At 38.2% G+C, this 14,993-nt stretch overlaps 1 protein-coding gene across 5 annotated transcripts in view; it reads right to left on the reverse strand.

The window, feature by feature from the left end:
• The window catches only part of LOC149260897 (uncharacterized), a 291,502-nt gene that overhangs the window by 19,463 nt on the left and 257,046 nt on the right, over positions 1–14,993 (reverse strand). For all 5 annotated transcript variants that reach the window (XM_089421314.1, XM_089421311.1, XM_089421309.1 and 2 more), the window contains one exon: positions 12,792–12,965. In XM_089421314.1, coding sequence (XP_089277440.1) covers positions 12,792–12,965 — 174 coding nt within the window. The remainder of the gene's footprint in view (positions 1–12,791; positions 12,966–14,993) is intronic.

The following is a 14,993-nucleotide window of genomic DNA, read 5'->3' on the forward strand; positions in this document are numbered from 1 at the left end:
ACTCTAAGTATGAGGAAACTAATGTTGTAGATAAGCAAAAAGAATTTTACCTTATTTCTGCCCTCACCATTGCCTCTCCTCCGGATAGATTAGATCATTGGTTGATTGATAGTGGTGCCTCAAGGCACTTCATTGGGTACAAGGAGGCGCTCTCAAATTTGATTGAAAAGAAGACAAATTTGGAAATCATACTTGGAGACAATGCCACCTACCTCTTGAAAGGAATTGGGATTGTCACTCATCACTTGAATCAAGGTCAAACCCTTCATCTACAAGAAGTATTGTATGTACCTAATTTGAAAAAGAACCTGGTATCCATTTCTGTGATGGAAGATAAAGGTTTCAAGGTGACATTCGTTGATGGGAAGGTACGTGTTTGGCAAAGGAACCCAAAAGATGCATTTACACTTGGATTTAACGTTGAAGGTCTCCATCAGGTTGGAGGAAGTCTATTGGGAGCTATGAGTTGTGATACTTCTCTTCAATCTGAATTACGGCATCGAAGATTTGCTCACCTTCATCACAAAGCCTTACCTGATGTAAGGAAGATGGTCACAGGTATGCCCAAATTCAACATAGATTGTGAAGGAGTTTGTCAGGGTTGTGTAGCTGGAAAGCATACAAGGGAATGGGCTATCCTTGAGAACCCTCCAATAAATCTTCTATAATAACCTACTAGACCCATGAAAGACCTTACCTCGACTGCATTTTTGGGTTCTAGCCATTCTTTAATTGCTTTAAACTTCACTAACTCTACTATTATCCCCACTTTTAAGTTTTGAAATAATATGATCCAAATAATGGACCTCTCTCTGATAAAATGAGCACTTACTTAGTTTGGCATATAACTAATGCTCCTCGAGTCCCTATGGCGACATCCTTAAGTGTTGTTCATGCTCTTCCTCAAATGTAGAATTTACAAGGATATCGTCCAAAAACACAACCGCAAACTTATCCAAATAATCCAAGAAAATACCATTCATAAGGCTAATCAAGACACCTCGGGCATTAAATAGCCTGAAGGCACCACTACGAACTCATAATGCTCGTATCAAGCTCGAAATGTTGTCTTACTGATGTCTTCTTTTCAATTCTTAGCTAATGATATCCTGACCTTACATCAATTTTAGAAAACACCTTAGATCCCCTTCGTTGGTCAAACAAATCACCTATCCTGAAAAATGGATACTTATTCTTCACTGTGACATCGTTCAACCAACAAAAGTCAATGCTTAGCTTTAGTATACCATCCTTCTTTATAAGAAATAAGATTGGCAACCCACAGTGATACACTTGGGCATATGTCCTTTCCTCAAAAACTCTTCTTGTTACATTTGTAACTCTTTCAATTCTAGTGTGCTCATTCTATATAGAGTTTTGGACATTTGTGCAGCTCCAAGTACCAAGTCTTTAGAGAAGTCAATGTCTCTTTTCGGCAGCAACCCGATAATTTTGGCAAACACATCTTCAGATGCCTTAAGTATTGGGTGGTTCTCCAAACTTGGTGCCTACTCCTCAACAATTTTCTCCATGTGTGCTGCACAAATTTGGCACCCTTTTCCAAAAGTCCTCTTCAGCTGCATAGTTGATATTTCCCTAACAGAAATTGGCCTTGGTATTCCTTGCACTTGCCTTTGTTTCCCTTCCTCATCAAGGCAAGTAAAGATTTTGTTTCCACAATCTAGTATTATGTCATGCTTTTCTAGCCAATCCATGTCAATTAAGCAATCATATGATTCTAGTGATATTATGTTCAATTTGCATTTGTATCTAGTCCGTTCATAGTAACGGGGCATTCTTTTACCAAATCAATTATCCTTCTTTTAGCTCTTGTGGCTAATTGAGCTAACAAAGCCTTGCCATGCTTCATTTTCTTAAAGTTAAATCTTTCAACCAATTTAGGATCGAAACAAATATGACTAGCTCCAAAATCAATTAAAATAGCAATGGGAAGATTATTTAACTTACTTTCCACCTCGACAATGTGTGCCTGACGTTTTTCCTGCTTGTTATCTAATGTTGCATAAATTTTGGGCATGTTTTTACCCATGTCCTTCACCGTATCAACCCCTTTGATGTGATGTACAATCCACATTTTTCCATCTTTGTGTGGGCAATCCCTATACCTGTGTTCTCCATCACAACCCCAACATTGAATGTGCTAAAATTTTCGTTTCTTGCTCAACCAATCAGTCTTTTTGTTCACTATGAGCTGGTTGTATTTGTTGATTTCTTGAGAATCATTTTTGAAAGATGAAGGTTTGAACCCTGTATTCCTTTATTCCATCTTGTTTCTCTTAATGTCATCCCAAGTCCTTTGGAAAACTGATTTATGTTTATCCTACTCAAAGAGGTACTCTGCCTTCCTCATAGCTTCATCCAGAGCCTTTGGTTCACCGAATCTAATTTTGTCACCATAGAATGGCGATAATCCACTCACATATCTTTGTATCTTTAACATTTTATTTTTAATACAATCCACAAATCTCAATAGCTTATTGAATGCCATATTCTTCCATTGTCATGTTTCCTAATTTGAGTTCAAAGAACTCTTGTATTTTTCTCTCATAGTAATGTTCAGACGAGTACTTTTGTTGGAAATTATTTTTAAATTTCTACCATGAAATCTTATTTTCATTTAGTTCAAGTGATGTATGGCAATTTGTGCCTCTAAATTGGAAAAAAAATCATGTAGTTGAAGGTAATTTCTCATTTCCAACAGACAAGCTTCAACCTCTTCTCCCTTCTTATGCTCACCATTAAATGTAGGTGGCTTTATCTTTTTGAGTTCCCCTTGTAAATTGTCCAAGTCCGGTGTCCCTCTTGGCCACCTTGTTGGTGGCATGCTTGAACTACTTTCTGATCTCGAGGAAACATGGGCTCTCTTAGTGTGAAAATTCAATTACTACAACCACTGATTTATTTTACCTACTTATTTTCCAATAAGTTATTTACGAAATCCCTTCAGTAAATATTAAAATAAATTCTACAGCAGATATCACACCATAATACAGAAACAAATACATGCACAAGAATCAAACACATCAACACAGATATTTTTGGATAATTGTCCCCAGAAAAATCCAATGCAGGAAAACCGGTGCAGCAGAGGAGGATTTTATTATTAAGCTTTTCTCGAGCACAACTACGGTGCCAAATGGCTCACCCAACAAAGATAAATCCTTCGGCGCCTCCCCTAGGCTCAACATTTGTCCAACTCGCCTCTGTGCAGCTCCTAAACCCTCTGCATCAGCATCTACCTCAATGCGTCAACACTTGGTCTCTCTGTGTCACCTACGCAGGCCCTCTAGTGACTGCGCAGTCTAGCTTCCTCTACCTCTTCCTGAGCAGCTTTGCATCTGCCTCTCTCCCTCTGCGTTGGTCTTCCAGCACTATCTTTGCCTCCCTGCCTTGTACTCACTGCCCCTCGCTGCAACTTTGATCACTGGTTTGATTTGTCTTAGCAAACCCCGTTCTAGAAAATCGAACTGACTGATCACTCTGGTGTATCTCCAGCTGACCCTCAAGCCTCCTCTTAAAATTTTTATGTTGAGTCTTCAACGGGCAAGATTACATCTCTAATCAACGACTAAGATTAGATTTGGCATGATCCATTCCATTTAGAACCTTCTAACCCAGTTTTATATTAATACCCATTAATATTTTTATTTTCCTAAGTTTAGACTGAGGGACCCATTAAAAATATTAATTATTTTAATATCTCCTTCATCGCGCAGAATTTACCCAAACCATTTCTGATCTTGAAGATCTCATGTGCTTTAGCCTCTCCACCAATTTTCATGGCTAGAGCAATTTTGATGCTACCCCAAATCAACACTTCCTCTCAGTGAGGAATGTGCTCTAGTAATACTCCACCATAGAGCATCACCCTGATCATATGGCACTAGCACCTGTGTTGATGTTTGGCCTACCTGCCCAACATCCTCTGCACTGTTGCATCTTGTACTGCTGCCCATGGCTCTACCCCTGCCATAGCTACATTTGTACTACAGCTCCCTCTGCATCTGTGTTGTTGTTGGTCCTTCTTCCCAACATTGCATTTGCACTGCAACTCCCTCTGCATCCGTGTTGTTGTTGGTCCTTTCCTCCCAACACTGCATCTGCACTGCAACACCATATGCATTTCTGCTACTGAAATGGATTCTTTATCATCCCCATCTTCTCCCTAAAATAAGCAAACTTTGTTCTTCCAAGGGCCTTGGTAAGGATGTCAACCACTTGTTCTCCTGTAGGAGTGTAGCTCAACTGTACAGCTCCTCATTGGACACAGTCTTTGACAAAGTGACACTGAATATCAATGTGCTTTGACTGATCATGAAAAACTAGATTCTCAGAGAGCTTGATGCAACTTTCATTATCACACATGATCCTGGTCACTTCCATCCTTCTTTTGAATAGGTTCACAAGCAGTTTCCTAATCCATATGGCTTTGCACGAAGTTGTGCTAGCAGCCATATATTCTGCTTCAGCTGAGCTCAGAGCTACGAACGTTTGTTTCCTACTGCACCAGGAGGTCATTCCTGATCCAATGTTGAAACAGTACCCAGAGGCACTTTTCCGATCCACTAAACTTCCAGCCCAATCTGCATCAGTAAATCCACTCAATCTGATATCCTTACTCCTCGTGTACAAGAGTCCATAATCGATTGTTCCCTGTATATATCTGAGAACATGTTTGGTTGTTGCCCAGTGTGCCCTCTTCGGTTCCACCATGAACTGATTGAGGGTGTTGACAGCGTAACAAATGTATGGCCTGGGATCAACCAGATACATCAGGGACCCTATGAGTTGCTTGTATAAGGTGGGATCAACATCCTTGTCCTCTGATGCATCAATTTTCTTCCAGTTGGTGATTATTGCAGTAGCCATAAGCCTACAGTCATGCATTCTGAATCTTTTCAGGATTCTTGTAGCATATCTCCCTTGTCCAAGGAAGATCTCCCCCTTCTGCTGTTAAACTTCCAACCCCAGGAAATAATGCATCTATCCCAAATCCTTCATGTCGAATTTTGTGGCCAAATTCTTCTTGCAGTGCTCGATGAGCCTGGATGATCTTGTCAAGAAGAGATCATCCACATATAATAATAGGATTAGAGGCTCATTCTATACAACTAGATAGTAGAGATTTGGATCCGCGTCACTCTTGATGAACCCCATCTTCTGTAAGTAGCCATCAATTCGACCATACCACGCTCTAGGTCCCTGTTTGAGCCCATATAAGGCTTTCTTCAATCTTCATACATGAGACTTCTGTTCATGTGTCTCAAAGCCTTCTGGTTGTTCAATGCCATGTTACTTGGGAGCGGGAGCGGGGAGCGGGAGCGAAAACGGGAGAGGGAGCAACCATTTTCAGAAGCTCCCTATTTGGGAGCGAATCCCGGAGCGATTTTTTAAAAATATATATTTTTTAATTTTTGATACATATATGTCAGCAAAAACATGTAGAATGATGAATTAGATATAAAAAACATAAAAAAGCATAGATTGAACCATATAACAACAATCATCTAGAAGTTATAATCTTCATCAACCACGTCCGCAAGTTAGTAACATAGTAACATACAACATATTGAGTCTCGTGATTCATCAATCTTAAAGTTTCAAGCTTTCAAAATTCAATATATAACATTTATCATCATTGATCACCAAAGTTGTACTTGTAAGCTAAGTGTAACCATTACAACAAATAATATCTAACATGAAATGAAATGTTATAAAATGAAATGAAATGAAACAACTTTCAACTTTCATGAAGCATCATATTCATAATTCATTACTAATGAGTTATAATTGCCAACTTCAAACTTAAATTGTCATATATTGTTTAAAAAAATATCATAATAAATATGAAAGAGTCAATAGTTATAAAAGCTACTAGAAACTAGAAAAGAGAAGTAAATCTATTATCTATTTCTTATGCTTGGGCCTCTTGCCACCACGAGAAATGTCTAATTTTTTAGTCTTGTTGCAAAATCAGGATCTTTGTCATTAATATCACCCTCCAAGCATTAATATCCAGAGGTATCTTTGTCATTACCTTTGTATCTGTATAGGGATCCTTGTCATTAATATCACCCTCTAAGCATTAACATAAGATAGAAAAAGCATAGCATGTCAAGTCAAGATTTTGTTTGAGTGATGCGTACATTTTTAGAAGGGTCATGATAGAGGAGTTCGACAACCAATGTCACTAACATCAAGGTACATAGAGGGATTGGTACTCTTGATTAAATACGAGTTCCATACCCTAATACATGACAAAATTCAATGGAAACATTGCAATCCCCCAATCCTAAAATCCTGAAAAACTGATAAGTCTGCTGGATTTTGAATAAAATCTAAAATTCTACTTTCTCCATATGAAATCCAATGAGGAAGAAACCACTCTCAAACATCCTGAGTCATTTCATGGTAATGTTAAAAATTTAAGTAAAAGGATGAAAATGAAAATTAAAGAAAATGTCACTTTTACTTTAAGAATTTAACATTACCATGCATAGCATATCAATACTAGGGCCTAGACTTGATCATTAAGTTGCCCCACTCAAAAACTATTTGTTTCTTTCAAAAAAAATTGCATTTCGAACATTACTACAAAAAAAAATGCAAAAAAGGCAAAACGCTCCCGAAAAGGCAGGGAGCGAAATTTTTTTTTAGGGAGTGCGTTCCTGACCCGCTCCCGAGTCGCTCCCGCCCGGAGCGCGGATTGGGAGCGGGAGCGGGGGGGGGGGGGGGCGCTCGCCCGCAACTATGGTTCAATGCATACTTCATCTTCAATTACACCGTTCAAGAATATCGTTTTGACATCCATCTGATGAATCTCCCATCCCATCTGTGTTGCAAGAGATATCACGGTTCTAATAGACGTATCCCTAGCTACTAGGGCAAAAGTCTCTTTGTAGTCACTTCCTTCCTTCTGAGCATACCCCTTATAGCCACAAACCTGGCTTTGTATTTTTCCACACTATCGTCTGTAGTGTATTTAATCTTGTAGATCCATCTTGAACCTACCACTGATTTGTCTTGAGGCCTAAGTACTACTTCCCAGACATCATCCAAACTTGATGTTGAGCGACCTCTTGAAAATCGCAAGGCTCCCCATCCTGAGCTACTAAGGCCTACTATCTATCTGGCTATTTTCGCTCCCTTTTATTGTTTCTCGGTGCATTGATGAAATCTTCTGCATCTTGCAGAATCTATCGAAGCTCTTGTCTCGTTCTTCCTCTGGTAGCAGGTGCATCTGCTATCTCCTCCTCTTCCTGTGATTCTTCCTATTCTGAAGGAGAATTCTTGGCTTCCGCTAGTTGAAGTGGTTTGACCAACAGCTCATCTTTTGACTGCTCCTCGAAAGGCATTTCTTGAGATTTTCTGAAGGCCTTATCTTCCATGAACTTCACATCTTGTTGAACTACTACCTTCCTGCTCTCTGGAAGATAAATTGTGTATGCCTTATTGTTCTCGCTATATCCCACTAGATATCCTTTCTCTGCAATTTGATCTAACTTCTTCCTTTTCTCCTTAGCTATACGGAAATATGCTAAGCTACCAAATATCCCGAAATGGCCGACTTCAGGTGTCTTCCCGATGAAGACCTTCTCTGGAGTAATCTTGCCTATTGCCCTATGAGAAGTTTTATTCTGGACATAGACTTTCGTGTTGCATGGTTCTGCCCATAGGAATTTTGGCATATCCTGATCATACATCATGGTCGTAGTTGCTTCCACGATAGTCTTGTTCTTCCTTTATGCTACTCCATTCTGCTTCGGATTATAAGGAGTTGTCCACTCTCTTCTGATACCCTCCCTAGTGCAAAAAACAATGAAGTCCTTATCGACATATTCTCCACCATTGTTTGAGCGCAAAACTTTTATTTTCTTCCCTGTCAAATTCTCCACCAAAGCCTTGAACTCTTTGAATCGATAGAAAACCTCGTCCTTGGTTTTCGGAAAATAAATCCAATTTTTCCTATAGTGGTCATCAATGAAGGTGATGAAGTATTCGACACCACTAAGAGCTTTAGTGGACATTGGCCCGCAGATATCTGAGTGTATCAATCCAAGTACACTCTTGGCCCAGTTTTTACTTCTAAGAAATACTGCTTTGGCATACTTTCCCAGAGCACATCCTCTACGTAAATCATCTCGTTCTATACTAAGATCTGGAACTCTTGTTACAATTTTCCTAAGAATTCTCAAAGCCCCATGGTGTAAATGTCCCATTCTTCTATTCCATAGTTCATTCAAATCCTTGTCTCTATTACTGCCTATCAGTGCCATTGATGATTCTAGTTGTAACCTGTACAACCTATTACTTCTAATTCCGATCTGCACTTTTTTTTTCTAGCTCAGGTGTTTGAAGTATACTTTCTCCTTAATGAAGAAAACATCATAGCCCTTGCCTTGAAGTTGTGATACGGAAAGTAAGTTCATACCTAGTCCTAGCACATGCAGCACATTAGTAGCACGGAACCGCTATCCCGTTTCTGTTTGAAAAGCTATGGCACCCATCCCTACTAGAGTACACTCTTCCTTATTCCCCATGATGATTTGAAAATTCATCCTTTCCTCCTGATAATTTGAGAAACATTCCCAGATTCCTGTCATATCCCAGGAGGCTCCATTTTCTATATATCATACCTCTGATGATGCAGAACCTGTCACACAAGCAACTTCTTCCAATCTAGAAGCCAACATAGAGAAACCAAAATTAGTATCTCTTGTGCAATTTTCTGAAAATCTGCGGGAGACTACTGACGTAGATGCCTTTGAATCATGATCTCGACCCATAATCGATTTTCCCTTCCTGTCTCTGATTTCTTGCTCTGATACCATGTGAAAATTCAAATACTGCCACAACTAATTTATTTTACCTACTTATTTTCCAATAAGTTATTTACGAAATCCCTTCAGTAAATATTAAAATAAATTCTACTGTTGATATCACACCATAATACAGAAACAAATACATGCACAAGAATCAATCGACACAACTATTTTTGGACAATTGTCCCCCGGAAAAACCCAACGCGGGAAAACCTCTGTAGCAGAGGAGGATTTTATTATTAAGCTTCTCTTGAGTACAACTAGGGTGCCAAACCGGCTCACCCAATCGAGATAAATCCTTCGACGCCTCCCCTGGGCTCAGTGTCTGTCCAACTAGCCTCTGCACAACTCCTAGACCCTCTGTGTCAGCATCTACCTCAGTGCGTCAGCACTTTGCCTCTCTGTGTCACCCACGCAGGCCCTCCATTGACTACGCAGTCCAGCTGCCTCTGCGTCTTCCTAAGCAGCTCTGTGTTTGCCTCTCTGAACTCTATGTTCGTCCTTCGACACTGTCCCTGCCTCTCTATTACATACTCGCTACCTCTTGCTGCAATCCAGACCTCTAGTTTGAATTTCTCAACAAGCCCCATTGCAAAATCCAAACTGACTGGTCTCCCTCTGTATATTTACAACTAACCCTCAAGCCTCCTCCTTTACTTGTTCTATTGAATCTTCAATGGTCGAGATTACATCTCTAATCAACGGCTAAGATTAGATTTGGCTTGATCTATGTCATTTAGAACCTTCTAACCCAATTTTATATTAATACCCATTAATATTTTTATTTTCCTAAGTTTTGACTTAGGGACCAATTAAAAATATTAAAATCTCCTTCACCGGGCAAAATTTCCCCAAACTATTTCTGGGTTTTGGAAATCTCATGTGCTTTAGCCTCTCGACCAATTTTCATGGCTAGAGCACATCCGATGCTACCCCAAATCAACACTTAGTGGATTTCCTAGATGCATGATGAGGCTGCCCAACAACACTCCTAGAGTTTCTTGAACCTCCAACATCTTTCTATATAACTCCTAAGTCATGCTCCTCTATTTTCTAGAATCAGAGTCTTGGTCTACTCTCTTTTGCAATTTATTCAGGCGCTGTAAAATTTGGGTATTAAATTTGTTGTTGTTCTCTCATCGGCTTCTCATTATCAACTTCGTACCTCATCATCTATACTTCGGGGTTCCTTACAATTTCGATAGGTCTCTATCTTTTGGCCTATCTTCTCTTCTCCATGCCAATTTGACACTGTTCTAGCATTTCTCATGCTCAAATTCATGGCTCTGGCCTCCTCTTCATGGTTGTAAGACCTTTGAGTATCTTCCATACTCTTGGTCCTTATGTTGGTTCTGCCTTATAGGCCACCTGTTACTTTCTTTTGAAATTCTTAGGAGATTCCCCTACCTCCATCCAAAATTCTTAGTTGGTAGGCATATTCTCCTCCTCGACAGCTTTCTATTGATTGCTTCAACACTCCAATCTGAGCTCTGGTTGTTGAATTACGCTCTGCTAAAGTGACCGTATTCTCTCCCTTCAACTGCATTGTTCCAGTCATTAGTGATTCCCTGATTCCTTCACATCAACTTCCTTGGACCAGTCAAACTTTCCTGTAGCTGTATCCTATACCTATCTTCAAACATACAGACACCTTTGTGTGCTTCTGGTTTTCTTCCCATTATATTGGGATTTAATCTCAATTTTGGTAACTATGATATATACTCAAAGGACAACCTCACGGGATCTCCTGCAACATCCAGATAGAGGGTGGGCAAACTAATAGCCATAATTGCAGCTTATTAAGGCCAACAAAATCGACTAGATTTGAGCATGTGATCAATGGCCTCCATGACAGCAACATGCCTTCAGCTTCTTTTTAATTCGAATAGATATATACATATACTTTTAAACAATATAACACACACACACACAAAAATATCTATATAAAATAACATATTATTAAATTTTACTTTTACACTTTAGCTATATAAAAATTATATAACATACTTATTATTACATATAAGTTAATAACTTTTTATAACATGCATATTATTATATGTATTTTACTGTACCTGAGTGGGCCTAATGATTAAGAACATGTTTCATCCTTGGAGTTCACAAGTGCATAGTGTATGTAGACCTTTATAGGCTAAAGTTTAAACAATCAAATCCCTGAATGGAAGGGGACCCTTGTCACAAACAAGGGGATCTCATACATCAATTTGGGGTCTAGCTAGATTGTGACCTTAAAAATAGACTATAATTACTATTATAATTTATTATTATTATAGGAAAATAAACTTATTTATCAATATTATTTATTACGGGATTTTTTGGAAATATAAAATCACGAAACAAACATTTGGGAAGCTTAGATATTATGCAGGGACCTATAGATTATGTAGAGCATTCTAATGAAGGCATGTCAATCATTCTGGGTCCTACATCAGATCGAAGTGAAGTTGCAAATGAGCAAGAATAAAGCCGTGTTAATGGATGAGTTAGCTGTACTGTGATCTTTGTATCTCTTTAACCACAGTGAATGAGCAGGAAACTTTGTTGATAGCTGAAGCATTGCCGAAGTTGGAATATCTGTTCTCACTGCTGAGTAAAGGAAGTTCAAGCAAGGATCACCACAATCACTCCTAAATTGACACTTACGACCTGTATTCTCCATTGAATACCCCTGAAGATGGTCTATATTTACATAAAAGTTCAATGAAATTTATTCGGTTGTTTCAGATTCACCTAAATTCAAACGCCATGCTTCAAATATGGTGAACTTGGTGACTTAGTGTACGACATTCTCTTGATCACTCAGGGAATTCAGTTGTCTATAAACATGATGAACAATGGTTTTTATGCATTAAACCAAGAATTGCATTTGTTGTTGACTCGTGGTCAACCCTGATCACTACTTCAAGGACAAGGCATCTTGAAGGGGGTGACAAGTGTTAATGATTGAGCGAAGTGTTGGTGATATCATGGTCTTTGTATCTCTTTAACCCCAATGAATGAGTAGTAGGAGACTATGTTGATAGACAAAGGATCCAGGAAGTTTGGATATGTGTTTTCATTGCTGAGGAAGAGAATCACAAAAAGAAAGGGAACATCATAACCACTCCTACACTAACACTTGGGACATCCTCTATTGCTCTGTGAATAAACCTGAAGATGGTGCTTAATTTATATAGAAGTTCAAATCTGGTGAACCTGGTGACTTAGTGCACAGCTTTCTCGAGTTCTTGGGGAATTCAGATGCCTATCTTCATCGTGAATAGATGTTTTAATGTATCAAACCAAAAATGGGATTTGCCGTTGACTTGCGGTTCTCTGATCACTTCCATCAGTGTTTTATCCTGCTTCAAGGACAAAGCATATTGAGGAGTGACATGTAATTAATAAATTAAGCCCAAATAAGTGTACTTAATAAGAGTCACGTGTCACAGCCATTTATTGCGACTGACTCTTCAAATATATAAAAAAAACCTGCACTCGAAACATTGTAACCATCACATTCATATCAATCTTATATTATTATTTTTTGTCTTCATGACATTATATGATGAGTCATCATACTCGTTAGATAGATGCTTGGTCAATAAACTATTTGGTTCATTAAACTATCGCAAATATAAAATATGTTTCTGCGTGTGTTTAGACACCAATCACTTTCATAATAAAAACACATACAGGCTCAACATGTCTATCACAATTTGAAATATCTACCTAGCCTGTGCTGCAACAAGGGAATTATGCACAGAGAGATACATCCAACCAACAGATTTGCACCCTGTACAGCTACAGAGCAATCTATATAATGAAGAAAATACAACAGGGCTAACAATTAAATAAAAAAATACAGAACGTATAAAATAACAGATCAACATGTAAAAACTTGTCACTTGATGTTCTTTTGATTGTACTGAAAGAATATAGGTACCATACCTTATGAAGATAATATTTCGGTGTTGTTCCATCTTTTAGAAGTGCAAGAAAAACACCGATCAGATCGTCTACACAGAAATCATCCATTGTAGGGGCACTAGAATCTGAGGACGACGGATGATGGCAAAATTTCACAGCATACTGCAACGCCTGTACAAGGAGAGTGGAAAACACCTGCAGCAAAACAGGGGTGATTAAACCGGATCAAGTCTATGAAGGACCAAGGCATACCATGTCCAAGCATGGCAATCAAGTCAAACTTTCCTGACTACAAATCCTAGACCATTCATTGCACAAAAAGATTACAGAATGCCACCAAAAATACCAAAGCCTGCATCTTAAGATTTCTCCATACCAAAACCAAGCTCTCCAACAGATAATAAATCTTATTTATACCAGTCAATGATCAAAGAAAAGCAATGGGTAAATCTTAATGCTTGCATCAACCGAATTATTTCAAAGATAAGTTTACCTTGTCAGGTAAAACTACCTGTATAAAAATATCTGGGAGAGAATGTACCCAGAATTATAACCTTCGCGTAATACATGGGAATTTAGATGTAGAGTGTACAAGTATTTATATACATATATAATTTACATATACCCCTTCATGCATTTCCTTTTAAACTCCGTTTAAATTATGTATTGGCAGCAAAAGTGTCATCGTATATATGAATTATATATACACATACACTTCATATTAAACATAAATATATCAGAACATGTATGTAGCAAGCATTTAAGAAATTGCCTGTGTTTTCAAGCAAAAAAGATTAAATCGCTCACTCAAAGAAAATGGCAACTGACTATCTGAAAACAAACAAAAAAGAGCACTAAGCGAATGCAAGTCAAATGATCCTAATTGAGCACCCTCAACATTCCTTTTGCAAATGCCTAATGTTGCCCATTTTTGACAGACAGTCCAAAGACACATAATGTTGGATTCTAAACACAAGCACAAATTCTAGTTGTGATAAAATAACTACACTAGCAATTGCAAGACTAGAGAGAAGAGAGAGAAATAACACTCAAATAAACTCAGTAGCAGAAAGACCAATAGGAGTTCACTTGTATTAAGTTTTAACTTGCTTAACTTGGATACAATTAAATAACACTCTCCTAGAGAGGATCAATGCACACTAAGTGTGATTCCTTGTGCATGCAAAACCAATAGATAAGCAACTCTCCCTTAGTTCCAATTAACTAGGTCAGAAATAAAATTGCAGAGTCTAATAGAGTTGACCAGGGATAGAATGAGCTAAAAATAAGTGAGAACTGAAGAAAGAACTCACACATTTAACTCCTAACTCGAACTCAACAAAAACCTCCAAAAATAGGACTAAAACTCAAAGGATAAGGTTTTCTAGGATGAAGGCATAAGAGGATAAGGTTTGTCCTAAGAAATAGGAGTGAAGAATGCAGTTGTGGATACTACACTATTCTTTTTGTTGCCTCTGCTACGTAAAAACAAACAAATTTGTTTAACCACTGAATAGAGGATATTAAAAAAAAATACTGGAATGGCCTAGAATTTTGCCCCTAACACTCCAAAGATGAGAGAAAACTCCCCAAAACAGCATAGCTTCAGGCTAACAGATAATAGATATATTTTTAAACATGGTTTTGAAGACAAAAAACGGTTTGCTAAATAAAAGCAAGGAAGAAACCGCTATATAATACATGAACAAGAATGATGGGAGAAGATGGTGACTATGTAAGAGGTAAGTTTATAACTTCTGATTATACTTTGAAAATGTTTAGAAGATTAGAAAGGTTGAAGCAGAATGAAAGTTTTGTAGTTGAATATGCTAAAGCATTTTGTAAAATAATCATGAGCATTGGTCATGTGAGAGACAGTGGGGAGAAGACCATCAAGATTTTAAATGTCCTAGATCTGTCCCTGAAAGAGTAGGTATGTGTGAACAAGGTGCATTGCATAGAGAAGGATCATAAATTTACTTTATAAGTTGACGACACAATGATGAAAAGTAAGCATGGGAAAACAAGAATGAGCGATCAGAAGATACCTGGAGGAGAATAGAGATATGAAGTGCATGGAAATGAGAGTAGCTGGCTGACAATCATGTCAAAAAAAGAACTTCTCCAAATCATTTTCGAGAATGATGAAAGTCTGAGGAAAATGCATGATGTGGAGAGCATGCCAAAGGAAAGTGAAAAGGAAGTTGCAAGAGATGGTGTTGC

The sequence above is a fragment of the Pinus tabuliformis genome, chromosome 6, assembly GCF_031772625.1.
Source record: "Pinus tabuliformis cultivar Carrire ecotype Pingquan chromosome 6, CPIR1, whole genome shotgun sequence".
NCBI lineage: Eukaryota > Viridiplantae > Streptophyta > Pinopsida > Pinales > Pinaceae > Pinus > Pinus tabuliformis.